The sequence below is a fragment of the Anomaloglossus baeobatrachus genome, chromosome 5, assembly GCF_048569485.1.
Source record: "Anomaloglossus baeobatrachus isolate aAnoBae1 chromosome 5, aAnoBae1.hap1, whole genome shotgun sequence".
In the NCBI taxonomy this organism is placed as follows: Eukaryota; Metazoa; Chordata; class Amphibia; order Anura; family Aromobatidae; genus Anomaloglossus; species Anomaloglossus baeobatrachus.
The window spans coordinates 508,372,466-508,387,500 of record NC_134357.1 but is presented as its reverse complement, the minus strand read 5'-3'; the positions used below and the strand labels follow the sequence as shown (position 1 = coordinate 508,387,500).

Below are 15,035 nucleotides of genomic sequence, written 5' to 3'. Positions count from 1 at the left end.
TTATGCTGATGCCTTCAATCTCTGAGCTCTGTGGGAAGGTCCCTGAAGGTCTCCTTCCTCTGCAGGTTAATTGTCAGGACGTTGAATCGGCTCCTGACCTAGGTTCCTGTACCCTGTCGTGCTTGGTACCGGTCAGTGTCTTTGGGTTTTCTGCGACCCAACCTCGAGCTAGCTCCCCGGAAGCTACCACTCCAGCTCCTCACTCTTTGAGGGCTCTCACTACTCTCTCTCTCTCTCTCTCTCTCTCTCTCTCTCTCTCTCTCTCTCTCTCTCTCTCTCTCCCTCCCTCCCACCAGTCTGCCTGACCCCTAGGTGGGTGGCCCTTTTCCTGCTAGACCAACCTACTGATGTATCTGACAGGTCATGATGTGAGGTGTTGATTGGGATTTTTGGTGCTGATGGTAGTGACACCGGTTTCTGGGAACCTGGAACCATGGGGGGTAGGTCCCGCACCCTGGGTGAAAGGATACAGTTCCCTGTGGCACCCTGATATATTCAGGAGCGCCACATGGAGATTCCCCATTACTGGGGGCAGGGGGCATTAACCCCCTCAGTGCTGCGCTCACACTCCAGGAGACAGAACATGTTCCCGTCTGTGCGGCTCTATCAGGAGATCTGTCTGTATGGGATTAGATTGGGTCACTTCTCTCCTGACGCCGCTCTCTGCTCTGTTACTGTACAGTCTCCATTATGGCCACCGCCCGCTCCATGTTGTCACTATCGGGAGATATTAATGATCTATCATTATGATCTGTTACTGACGGCCCCGGTTCTATGTTCTGTGATAAATCTCTGTGTGTGACTATAGTTGGATTGTGTGTTATACCGGGGGCAGGACGGGGCCAGGACTGGATGTAGGGATCATGTGAAGCCGGTAACAGCTCCGGAGATTTCTTACATGGGATCTTTCTGATGTTACATCGTCATCTTCTCCCCATTCAGGTCCCTACAATATCGGATCCTCTCAGATCTTCTATATAAGAGAATTTTCCTGATTGACCCATCAAGGATGGATAAGGACAAGATGGCGGAGAGGATATTACACCTCACCCTAGAGATCCTCTTCCGGATTACTGGAGAGGTGAGAGATTCTGATGACGTCACATTACATCATTCTTATCTATGGGAATAACAGATGGACAGAACTGGAGAGGTGAGGACTCTGGAAATGTCTGTAGTGAGATTTATTAATGTGTCTCTCCATATCCAGGATTACACAGTAGTGAAGAAGACCTCTAGTGATCGCTGTCAGGACCCTGTGTCTGAGGAATGGGGAAGACCCCTGAGCCCAATCACGGGGCCTCCACCTCACCCCCTGATACATGAGGACATCAATGACCAGAAGATCCTAGAACTCACCTACAAGATGATTGAGCTGCTAACTGGAGAGGTGACACTGCTGGGAATGCTGGGACATTATACAGTAACGCTATGAAGGGATCGGGGGATGACGGTATCATTGTATGTGTCAGGTTTCTATAAGGTGTCAGGATGTCACCGTCTATTTCTCCATGGAGGAGTGGGAGTATTTAGAAGGACACAAAGATCTGTACAAGGACGTCATGATGGAGGTTCCCCAGCCCCTCACATCACCAGGTAATAGACAGGACTAAATACACACGGCCTATAATTATCTGTATGTAAAGAATGAATTCAGTCCCTGTATGTGTTTCCTCCAGTTCTATCCAGTGAGAGGACAACACCAGAGAGATGTCCCCGTCCTCTTCTTCCACAGGACTGTAAACAGGAAAATTCCAATGTTCCTCAGGATGATCAGGTAGATGGAGAGAAGGTGTCATGAAATCTCCCTATGATGTGTAGACGGCTGTGAAGGTCAGGTGCTCAGTCTTCTTTTATCCACCAGAATTATACACTGAATGGCCAATTTATTAGAGACACCGGTCCTTTTCTGGTATAAAGTTTCCTAAATGGTAATTTGATCAGTGACTCTGGAGTGAAGAAGAAAATCCAGTGATTAGTTTTCTGTGGATCACTTGCAGTGTGAATCTACATAGGAGTGGGAACATAAAGTGATCTGATTGACTTTGACTATTTAGTACATACAATGGTGTTGAGATTATACTGAAAATATTGTGATAAAGGAAAAATATTCAGTGAAAGCAAATCCTGTGAATATCAGCAACTCATCAGAGAAAGGAGTAAGAAGGAGTTAGTCAACAATTGTTCTGAAGAACAGTCGGTGCTCAGTCTTGTACTGCAGATGAAGAGAAAACTGCTGCTAAAGCTAGTGTCTGAACAGACAACTCTTCAGCTCAGGAGCTTACCTAGGGCTTGTGGGAAATCAATGCCATCCATCTATAGCAGACTTTCACTTATGACAGAACAATGCTCGATGTTACAATGGTCGGATAGTCATGAATTGTTTCCAAAATATGACAGAAGTTGTTCTTGCTTCCCGGTCTTCAGATCTTAGTCCTATAGGGCATCTCCAGGAGAAGGTAGATCGGGCCGTTCAGAGCAGGTCAGTACCTCAATCTTATTTGTGGCATCTGTAAAAAGCTGTCCTGTCCTTAAGGTCCAATATTACTGAAGAACGATCAACACAGACTGGACCTGATGACATAGAATTGCTATAGTTCTGAAGACCGAAGGTGAATGTACCCGATACTAGATGGTGTCTGTAATAATGTGGCCATTCAGTGTGTTTTATACTTGGTGGAGATGACAGGATAAAGCTGATCATAGACATTAGATGTTGTCTGGATCTTCTCACAATTTTCTGGTTATGGAGACTGCTGGTTACAATTAGGAGGTGACAGGTTGGATTATACAGGAGACCTGCAGCTCTTGATATCTACTGCCGTCAGTTTTGATCGTCATGTTCATTTATGTTCTTTTCTGTTCTTCTGAATAATTTCTAATGACTTCTCCATCTGTCTGTGACTTTTACAATATTTGATCAGGGTGAAGATCTGACCCATATTAATACTACAGAGATATATATGAGGTGTGATGAGCGGTGTAAAGAGGAGATTCCTACAGATAACCGCACAGGTGAGTAGTGACCACTAAATCCATAGATGTCACTATACAGTTGTGCCAGAATTTTAGCATAAACTCCTTAATGAATCTGAGCCACTGTGTTGAATTTTCTAAGTTATGGTTTGAGAATACTGATGTGTGATTGAAATGGTAGAAAAAATTCATGTGTAGTGAATGAATCATACATTTAGGTGAAAACCTTGGTTTAAGAGCTCCGCATAGAGCACAGGATAAATGTGAGTTCAGCCATAAAAGTGATCTAAAATTGTATGCACCCCATAATGCGAGTACTGTACAGCCACATATAGGGTATTACTATATACAGGAGAAATTTCCCCTTGTTAAAATGTAAATCTCAGGCTAAAACAAGATATTAGTGGTATGTGTTATTATTTCTTCTTCAGCACCCCACGGTATCATATATTCTGTGAACACGTGTTTTGTCAATATGCTCAGTGCCCCCAGATTAATTCACTGAGGGATGTAGTTTGTAAAATGGGGTAATTTATGGGGGATTCTTTTGTTTTGGTTCCTCAGGGACTCTCGCCAATGTGACATGGCACCCACAAACCATTCTAGCAAAATGTGAACTCTAATATGGCGCTCCTTCCCTTTTGAGCTGTGAACTTTGCCTGAAAAAATTAGTTTCTGACCACATATGGGTTATCAGCGTTCTCAGGAGAATATTGATCCTGCTTTCTATTGCGCAGTTTCTCATGTTACCACTATAAAAATGAGAAACGTGAAGCTGAAGTAACATTTTGTAGGAATAAAAAGTAATTAATTGCCACGGCCCTAATTTATACAATTCTGTGAAGCGCGTATAGGTTTCAGATGGTCATCACACCCATGCATAAATTTATTGAGATGCGTAGTTTCAAAAATGAGGTCACTTGTGGGGTTTTCTACTGTTTTAGCACCTCACTGGCTCTCCAAATGCAACATAGTGTCCACAATTTGTTCTAGGAAAATTGCCCTCCAAATCTCATACAGTGCTCCTTCCCTTCTGTGTCCTGCCGTGCGCCCAAACAGTAGTTTCCTACCTAATATGGGTGTACTAAGGAGAAATTACACAACAACCTGTGGTTGTTCTCCATTTACCTTTGTGAAAATGAAAAAATTGGGTTAAACAATGTTTGAATTAAAAAAAAGTGTTTTCATTAACCCGAGAGCACCCCGCCAGGGACACTCGAATCCAATGGGGCAAAATGATCCTCATCCATTATTCTCCTGACAATCACCTCTGTGACTGGAGACGAGGGAGCCACATTCCACCAATCTGTCTAACCCAGCCAGGAGGTACAACCAGGGCCCTCCCGGAAAAGAGTCCACGAGAGCCAGGTGCCAACATACTTGTCCCCATCATCTGCCTTAAGGGACTCCATACGTTCCAGCCCATTCAACTCCTCGAACCATTCCCCGACAGAGGGGACTGTAGTCGTCCTCCAATGTCTTGGGATGATCATGCGAGCAGATATGAGGAAGAAACGCAGGATTCCCCTCTTGGACTCAGAAAGGGAGCCCGGCAACAAGGACAGCAAGGCAGTCTGAGGTGTAGGGAAAAACCGTATACCCGTCACTTGAAAATATATCTCGAAAATTGTGTCCCAGAATGTGCGCAAAAGAGAGCAGGACCACCAGATATGTTTGATAGTACCAGTTTCCGATCCACATCTCCAACAGGCATCCGGTACAGAATGAAAAATTCTGTGCAGCAGGTCAGGGTATCTATACTATCTGGTAAGAATTTTAAAGTTTTTCTCTTGTGCGTCACAAGAAATCGACACTTTGTGAGAGAGTATAAATATTTTAAGGCAATCGTGTTCTGACAGTGTGATTTGGAGTTCTCTCTGCCAAGTCTCAATATAGGCCGGGACATTCCTATGCTGGGTTTCGCATAAGAGGCTATATATCAGAGAGAGAGTGTGCTTTGGTGCCATAGTGAGCAAAGAGTATGGACTCAAAAGGGGTAGGGGGGGTTGAGAGGGCACCTCTCGAGAATCTTTTTTGAAGAAATGTAGTCAGCTGGACATACCAGCCAAGACAATCTTCTCTCCGGGCAGGTCCCCTGTAGGGCCTCAAAAGATGCAGCTCCAGACAGCCTTTTAGCTACCTGCCGCAAGGTCACTCCTTTATGAGGGCTTCAACATAAAACGGAGGACCTCTCCATTGCAGGTGGAAAATCTAAATTGTTAAAAAGCAAACTCATACGATCCGGTCTATATGTCAGATTCAGAGTCTCGATGTGTCTGTCCCAAAAGAACAAAAGGGCCTGAGTCAGAGGTTGAAACCTCGAGACAGCTGGGCTATGATGTAAAGGGGCCCACAGAAGCTGTTTCAATGCAAAAGGGGACAAAAGGGACTCCATACTAACCTACTGTTTATTAGAATCATTGAAATTCCAATCTAACACTCTAGCTAGGAGTGTACTTTGGTTGGGCCCAAATCCAAAGGAGGCGTTGGCCTCCCTGATTTTGAAAAATATTACCAAAGGGGCAAATCTAATCCCTGGTCTTCCATCTACTGCATGCCCTTTGTAACTGCCGAAAGTAATGTGGGATTTTTATCGGGACCGTTTGAAAGAGATAAAGAAATCTCAGGAGTATAGGGTGCTTTACACATCGCGACATCGCTAACAATATATCGTCGTGGTCACGTCGTTAGTGACGCACATCCGGCGCCGTTAGCGACATCTCAGCGTGTGACACCAAGGAGGGACAATCAACGATCGCAAAAGCGGCAAAAATCGTTGATCGTTGACACGTCGCTCCTTTTCATAATGTCGTTGGTGGTGCATACCGCTGGTTGTTCGTCGTTCCTGCGGCATCACACATCGCTATGTGTGACACTGCAGGAACGACGAACATCTCCTTACCTGCGTCCACCGGCAATGAGGAAGGAAGGTGGTGGGCGGCATGTTCCTTAGTGACGCCGCAGTGACGTTGCTATGACGCCGAACGCACCTCCCCCTTGAAGGAGGGATTGTTCGGCGGTCACAGCGACGTCGCTGAAAAGGTATGTGCATGTGACGCTGCCGTAGCGATAATGTTCGCTATGGCAGCGATCACCAAATGTCGCACGAACGACGGGGGCGGGTGCTATCGCGCACGACATTGCTAGCTATCGCTAGTGATGTCGCAGCGTGTAAAGCACCCTTAAGTCAATCTTTAGGACATTGATTTGGCCAAACCATGACAACCGATCCCGTTCATATCTATTGAGATCGGAGAGAGTTTTGCTAAATAATGGAGAATAGTTGGCCGAGAACAGCTCCCCAGGGTCAGCCGATACAAAAATCCCCAAATATTTGATGGCATGAGTCTCCTTTCTAAATGGAAAAGAGGTTTTCAGTCTATTAACTTGTGTGTCAGGAAGAGATATATTGAGGGCTTTTGTTTTTGTATAGTTTACTTTACAATTAGATACCATACCAAATTGTTGGAATTCTTGAATGAGGATTGGGAAGGCCACATCTGGGTTTGTTAAATACAGGAGTAAATCATCTGCGTATATGGCAAGTTTGTAATGATTGTGGCCCACCTCAAAACCCTTTATGTCAGGAGAGTTACTGAGAGATGTGGCCTAATGTTCCATAGCAATTATATATAGCAGTGGTGAGAGAAGGCAGCCCTGTCTCGTGCCATTAGCTATTCGTAATGGAGAGGAAAGAATATTATTGGCTCTGAGAGATTGTGGTATAAAGCAAAAATCCTTTCCAACATAGTATGTCCAATTCCCAACTGTCTTAAGGACAAGAGTAAAAGAGAGGCATTAGTTTGATAGGGACCCAACGGAAATGAGGTCGTCTTGCCGCTGGCTGTTGGGCTCACATAAAATAGCCATTTTTGTGTGCTAAGTATCTCAGTTTTTACATGTTTTTTTCATAACAGTAATGTATGTCTATATTCAAATATTCATTGTTCCACATATCTCAGCACAACAGAGTGCAGCTGCCTCCTTTTTGTTACGATGTTTCATATTCAGTTTGCACCTGTTCACATTAGAAAGATAGGATGTGCCAGCAGTCTTTTTGTTAGATACTCCCATATAGCTCACTTAACATAGAAATCTGGCAGCACGTCCAAATGTATTAAAAAAAAAAATCTTAGTTTATTTCAAAAATTTCTTGAACTGTTTGAAATAAACTAAGATTTTTTTTTTTAATCCATTTGAACGTGTTGCCGGAATTCTATGTTACGTGGACTACATCCTGACCAGACAATTTCATCCGAGCACTGTCATGGATTTCTCCCTCTTAAGTACAAGTCACTGTGAGCTGGATTTTCTTTTCTATCACATATAGTCCGAAAAATACGGTATAAGACACACTTTTTTTCTCCTAAATGTTTTGGGAAAGTGGGGGGTGCATCTTATAGTCTGAATGTAGGGCATGGCTACGGGGAATGAGAGTGCTGCAGTGGAGCGGGTCATCGGGGGCATAAGCAGGCTGTAGCAGCGCCTGCCGTGACCACGTAGGTCCGCTCATTTCATATGCACACCCATCATCCCGCCCATCATCTATCAGCGCTGAAGCCGGCGCTAACAAGTGGGCAGGATGATGGGCAGGGTATGTGCACATAATTAGCAGCCGGCCCGCATGATCACCCCAGGCAACTACAGCCTGGAGTGATCATGTGTGGCTGTATTCACTGCCCCCCCGCTCATCATCATCAGCGCGAGGCGCAGTGAATAAGTATAGTCACCTATCACCGTTGAATGCAGCATTGCGATGTCCTCCTGTCTGTCGGCCCGCTGATGTGTGTGGAGACTAGCGGTGCGCACAGCGATGACGTCATCCCTGTGCACACGGCTCCACACAGGTTAGCGGGCAGGCAGACAGGATGGACGAGTGATGCTGCAGGGAACGGTGACGGCTCCACACAGGTCAGCGGCGCTGCTGCTGCCACAGACAGGAGCAGGAGCAATGCTGCTGGAGGGAGGAAAGGTGAGTAAAAACGTTTATTTTTTTTGTATGCCACATGATGGCGGGCCATATCCCAGGATGAGGGTATATAGCAGGATGAGGGTATATAGCAGGATGAGGGTATATAGCAGGATGGGGGTATATATCAGGATGGTGGTATATAGCAGGATGAGGGCTATACCAGGATGGCAGTATATAGCAGGAGAGGGGTATATAGCAGGATGAAGGCATATACGAGGATGGCAGCAGTATATAGCAGGATGGGGGTATATAGCATGATGAGGGCATATACCAGGATGACAGTATATAGCAAGATGGGGGCTATACCAGGATGAGGGACATATATATATATATATATATATATATATATATATATATATATATATATATATATATATATATATATATATATATATATATATATATACAAGGATAGGGATCATATACAAGGAAGGAGGATCATTACCAGGATGGGGTACCTTAGTAGAAAATTTGTGGACATTACCCCCATAACAGTGTCAGCAGCAGATCCTTGCCTCGTGTGTCATGACCACATTTTTTGCTTAAAATTTTATTTTCCTATTTTCCTTCTCTAAAACCAGGGTGCGTCTTATGGTCCAGTGTGTCTTATAGTCCGAAAAATACAGTAGCTCAGTATTGAGACCACCATCGATCCTGGTTAAGTATCCAATTCCATTTCCATATTCTGTGAAACAACCCCATATCATCAGGCTTCCTCCACTGAACTTGACAGTTCCTTCATTTTTTCAATCCGTCAGCCCCTTTTTCTCTTTTCTAACCAGACCTATTTGCACCCCTCAGAGCCCAGTCTATTGACTTTCGTCTCATTGATCCAAATCACCTGTTTCCAATCATCTACTGTCTACTTTTTGTTCATTTTTGCAAACTGGAGCCGACTCTTCTTATGACGATATTGAAGTTGAGGCTTCTTTTTTTTATTATATCTTTTTTTTATTGAAAATTTTCAACATTAAACAATGAACATTAGCGATAGCATTCCCATCAAAATATAATAGTAATCTTTCATCCAGTACACAGACTGGGAACATGTAGCTTCTAAATACAATAGATTTATGATAAGCATTGTTGGTAACCTCTTTATCAGCAATTGGGAAGATGAAAAGTGCAGTAAGATTAGAAACATACAAACAATAAAATAAGCCAAACCAACATAACAGCCATCTCAGTTAAAAGAGGAAAAAAATTAAAAGGGGTGTGAATTTTTCCATTTCGTCACTTAGTCACGTTCTTTAACAGTTTAGTTACCTTGCATGGACATCTATGATCTCACTAATATGAAGCATAGGAGCTACTTCTACTGCCATGTCTCTCACTCCAGAGTAGTAATAATAATAATAATAATAATAATAAGTAAGTTTATTTATATAGCGCTAACATATTCCGCAGCACTTTACAATCAGGTGGGGGCTTGAATAGACAAAAACAAAATAGTACATAATTCAACATCTACAGTAGGAATGAGGGCCCTGCTCAAAAGCTTACAATCTATGGGGAAGAAGGGGGACACAAAAGGTGAAGCACACTTGTGGATCTGGCCGGCCATCGTTATGCTAGTTTATTGGTTACATATAAAGATGGATGATCTGGTCTTTAGACAGTAACCTTTTGGGTGCCCTTACGTGCTATCGGTTGTATGTAGGATATGAGGACAGAAATAGGAGAGAGAAAGTTAGGAGAGAGAAAGTTAGGAGTAGCATTTAGAAGGTGGGACAGGAGAGAGTTAGGTTAGTAAGTTATTCTGATAAGCTTGTCTGAAGAGATGTGTTTTTAATGTACGCTTAAAAACTTGGGGGCTGGATATTAGTCGCATTCTTTGGGGTAGTGCATTCCAGAAAACTGGTGCGGCACGAGAAAAGTCTTGGAGATGGAGGTGTGAGGTTCGTATTATGGAGGATGTTAGTCTAAGATCATTTGCGTAACGAAGGGGGCTGGTAGGATGATAATAGACTTGATGATGAGCTGACTTGTTGACTCCAATATTTTTTCTGGATGTCCACTTATTGGTTTTTCAATGGCTGCATGAATATTTATTTTGTATTCTTCCAACTGTCTTGGCACTCACATAATGTAGTTTTTCAATTTTCTTGGCCGAGAGACCACGATTGATGAGTGTATTTGACGTATATTATGCTTAGCCAGTATATAATGATTGAAGAGAAAATAGAGGTGCAAACCATATGTGGTTTTATTCAATAAAGGTTAAAAATCATTACAGAAAACTAATGCTTGGCTTAATTAGAATTGAGTTAAGAGAGAAAAAGATAGATAAGAGTACATTATCTTACATAGCTGTGATGTTATGGCAGTCTTCCATCTGGGGTCATCTGGTTGAGAATGGTCCGCGTTCTAAACTCTATGAAGTGTAGTCAAGCTTAAATACATTTCACCACACCCTCCTTTCCTCACTTGTTTCTTTACATGGCTTTAAACATGTTTTCAAAAACCCAATGTAACTCGTTCCCAGTTTTAGTCCATGCATTAAGTCATTGTCACGTGGTCCTAAATCTGCAGACATTGTGTCCGGCGCAGAACAGATTTTTCCAAAACCAGCTAATTGACCTTTGACCCTAAGAATGTATAGAAGCTCTTTGAGGCTTGTTGACCTTTGGCCTAATGTAATGCATATACATTCTCTATGCCTAATTTCAGACCGTTGCTCAAATACAAGATAGAAAAATAGCACTGAGTTGTCAGCTAGCTTTGATTTAACCATGTCAGATGCTAGTTAGAAGTTCTCCAACCTCACAAAAAAATTTGTTTAAAAGAACTGAAGTCCTCAGTGGTTGATACCTTTTAATGGCTAACTGAAAAGATGGTAATAATGGCAAGCTTTCGAGACTACTCAGGTCTCTTCATCAGGCATGGTATAACACAAAATCTGAAGAGTGACATATATCCAACCTCACAAACACTCTTCATACAAGCTAAGGCCTGTGATTACAATACATACATTATAAGAATATATGTAGAATTATTATGGAACAAATATTCATAATAACATTATTTTACAATGAGCTGCATGATGATGATTCTCTTTTCTTGGGAAATCTTCTTCATGGCTGTTCTTTGATTCATACCGTTTGGGAATCAACCTAATAACACACTGAGCTATTGCGGAATGTGAGAACAGGTTGTAATTTGTAGTATACAGGAAGAAAAAGATTTTCAAACACCAGGAGCAAATAAAAAAAAATGCAGTGACATGACAAGAATCTGCATAACTAATCATTTGCTGAATAGTTGCAAGTCAATTTATGTATGATATAGGCACATTGACTGTATATAAACTGGAGGTAGTTTCACGTTCAAAGCTATAGTGGATGATGAGATAAGGAGCCTGAAAGTCAAATGTTTAAAACATTTCTTACCCTTTTGCTTGTCAATGTATATACAGCAGCCTGAGTGTCTCCTATTTGATGTATACTGCAGGGTCTCAGTGTTTCCTTTGTAATGTATACTGTACATGTTTCGGTTGTCTCATTAACCCCTTTACGACCACCGTACGGATTAAAACGGCGGTAGTAAAGGGTACTTCTTCCAATTCGCCGTTTTAAACCGGCGATCAGAAAAAAGTGAATAGCGCCCCCCAGCGTCAGAAAATCTCCGGGATTTCAGCTACTGGGGGTAGCTGAAACCCTAGAGATCATGATTCCAAACGTTTTTTTCCGGTCTCCGGTCACGTGATCACCAGTACACACCATGTAACCATGATGACGTGACATTAAATGGCGGCGCCGGTAAAAAATGATTTATCTCCCACCTGACATGATCACACATCTCAGATGGAAGATAAATCTCCTCCCCCGGTTCTCCACTGTCACCAAAATGCCTCCCCACCCCCCTCCCGATCTTATAAGATGGAGGTGCGCATATTAGCGCGCCGGCCGCATTCACCCTTTTCCTCTGATTTCTGTTGCATGTGCCATGACACATGTGACAGAAAACTCCTCCCCGGGTCCAGCTAGGTCACCCCCTATAACCTCCCCAGTGTTCCCTGGTGTCTGACGCAGCGTTGATCCCCGTGATTCCTCCTCCTCCTTCTCAATGGACGCTGGCTGCATGCGCAGAGAGTGGCTGTCAGCTCAGCTTCCTGCGTTCAGTGAGACGCTGAGCTGGATGTACACACACTGCTGCCGTGGACCTGGGGAGAGTGGGTGCAGTATCATTGCCCCGGGGAGAATGGGTGCAGTATCATTGCCCTACACTCCTCTCATGAAGGGTCTGCCTTTCCAGAAAATGGGGGATACATTCCCTGAGAGTGCCCCCATATTCTAGAAGGTCTAGAGTTGTCGTGGGACCCCCTTATTGGATTACTGCGGACTGTATTTATGGTTTTTTTTTTACTTTAGAATAAATTGGTGAAAGAGAGAATGTGTTGGGGAGTGTTTTTTCAAATTTTTTTTTGTCATCTATTTTTTTTTATTTATTACTGAGAGTTAGTGATGTTGGGTATCTGATAGACGCCGTGACTAACCGCTGGGCTTGGTGCCAAGTGACATTACACAGCTGGTATCAACCCCATTTATTACCCCGTTTGCCACTGCACCAGGGCAACGGGATGAGCTGGGGAAAAGCACCAGGATTGGAGCATCTAATGGATGCGCCATTTCTGGGGCGGCTGCGGCCTGCTATTTTCAGGCTGGGAAGGGCCAATAACTATGGACCTTCCCACTCTGAGAATACCAGATCACAGCTGTCTGTTTTACCTTGGCTGGTGATCCAATTTGGAGGGACACCACTTTTTTTATTTTTATTATTTATTTATATATAATTATAAAAAAGAACCTGGGGTGCCCTCCAAATTGGATCACCAACCAAGGTAAAACTGCCAGCTGTGGTTTGCAGGCTGCAGCTGTCTGCTTTACCCTAGCTGGCTATCAAAAATGAGGTGGACCCCACATCGTTTTTTTTTAATTATTTATTTTTTGGCTAAATTCAAGGCTAGGCACCCTTTAGTGCCACATGAAAGGCACTACTGTAAAGGGGGCCAGCTTAGAATATGCAGGGAGTGGGACATTATATATATGTTTTATGTCTATCTACCCATCCATCCTAGCTTTTTGGCTGCATGCCCGCGATTAGGGTTTCAAGCATTTTGGACGCCGTGTTTTTGCTGCGTTCATAACGTTGCTTTGTACAGTAGAAGCGCAGTGGAAGAATTTTTTTAGAAATCTCCTGCCCACTGTGCTTATTTTCTCAACAGCATAAACTGACATCTGGCGTTGCAGAATGTCAATTAATGCTGTGGAGACAAGAGTTCTCTGCGGGGAGAATAGAGCTAAAGTCAGCAGCGGCCCGAACCTGGATCGTTGTCATGGGCAGCTGCATTCTCCCGTGGACAACACACATCTCTGCAGACTCAGTGTCGCCGGATCGTGGGCACATAGCTTAAAAGTGAGAAATTTGCTGCTAGAGCAACATTTTTGTGATACCCCTGGGGTTCAAAATGCTCACTATACCCCTGAATAAAATCCTTGAGGGGTCTAGTTTCCAAATTGGGGTCACTTGTGAGGGGTTTCTTCTGTATAGGTACCCTAGGGGCCCGGCAAATGTGACATGGTGCCCGCAATCTATATCAGCTTTTCCAAAATTCAATGGTGCTTCTTCCATTCCAAGCCCTCCCTTTTGTCCAAACAGAAGTTTTTGGCCACATGTGGGGTATCCCTGTACTCATAAGAAATTGGGTAAAAAACTGTGGGGTCCACCCTTTGGTGTTTCTTCTTGAAAAAGTGAGAAATGTGGTGCTAAAGCAACATTTTTATGAAAAAAAATGAAAATTTTCAATATGATGGCCTAACGTTATCAAATGCTGTGAAGTATCTGTGGGTTTAAAATGCACACTATACCCCTAGATAAAATCCTTGAGGGGTCTAGTTTCCAAAATGGAGGCACTTGTGGGGGGTTTCTGCTGTTTATGTACCTTGAGGGCCCTGCAAATGGAACATGGTACCCGCAATCTATTTCAGCCAAATTTGTGTTCCAAAATTCAAATATTGCTCCTTCTGTTCCGAGTCCTGCCATTTGTCCAAACAGAGGTTTCTGACCAAATGTGGGGTATCAGCCCACTCAGGAGAAACTGGGGAACGCATTTTGGGGTCCATTTTGTTCTAAAAGTGAATAAATTGGCGCTAGAGCAACATCTTTAGGTAAAATATATATTTTTTTTTCACTCCACATGGCTTTATTTCCTGTGAGGCACCTGAATAAGGTTCTTGAATGTGGTTTTGAGCACTTTGAAGGGTGCAGTTTTTAGAATGGTGTCACTGTTGGGTATTTTCTGTCACCTAGGCCTCTCAAAGTCACTTCAAAAATGATGTGCTCCCTAAAAAAAAATGGTTTTGTAAATTTTGTTGAAAAAAATGGTAAACTGCTGATGAACTTTGACCCTTTCTAACTTCCTAATCCAAAAAAAATTTGTTTGAAAAATTGCGCTGATGTAAAGTAGACATGTGGGAAATGTAATTTATTAACTATTTTATGTGACATAACTCTTGTTTAGGGGCATAAAAATAAAAAGTTTGCAAAATTGTAAAATTTTCGTCAAATTTCCATTTTTTTCCACAAACGTAAAATATATTGTCCTAAATGTATAACTATCCTGAACAACAATGTCACGAAAACCATTCTCAACGGGATCAACGGGATCCACTGAAGCGTTCCAGAGTTATAACCTCTGAATGTGACACTGGTCAGAATTGCAAAAAAATGGCCCGAGCATTAAAGGGAAGGTGTTGTCCAAAAAAAAATCAATAACTGAAAAAATGTAAAGTATTAATGTTTTTATGTTTTCTTTAAATATTATTTGTTTTTTGTTTTTAATTGAGCAAAATATAAAAAGAATTAAAAAGTTTGATATTTTCCACTCTTAAACACTAGGGGGAGCAGCTGCTGAAAACCTACTGAAATCCTACTGTAGAACTAGCTCCCGTTACAGCTGCAGTAAAGTGGGCAGAATCTGCTCTCCTGTGTGTGATGTCACCTCCCCCTTCCAAACTGGGTGTTTCCAAAAGGAAAAGGGAAGATGAAGTTTAGGATCACACTGCGGAGCCATTTTTTTGGTGACCAC

General features: G+C 42.8%; 1 protein-coding gene across 1 annotated transcript in view; it reads left to right on the top strand.

The window, feature by feature from the left end:
• Positions 1–15,035, top strand: part of LOC142312008 (uncharacterized) — a 222,180-nt gene that overhangs the window by 49,880 nt on the left and 157,265 nt on the right. The window contains 3 exon segments of the mRNA XM_075350882.1: positions 1,546–1,596; positions 1,680–1,777; positions 2,925–3,015. Coding sequence (XP_075206997.1) covers positions 1,546–1,596; positions 1,680–1,777; positions 2,925–3,015 — 240 coding nt within the window.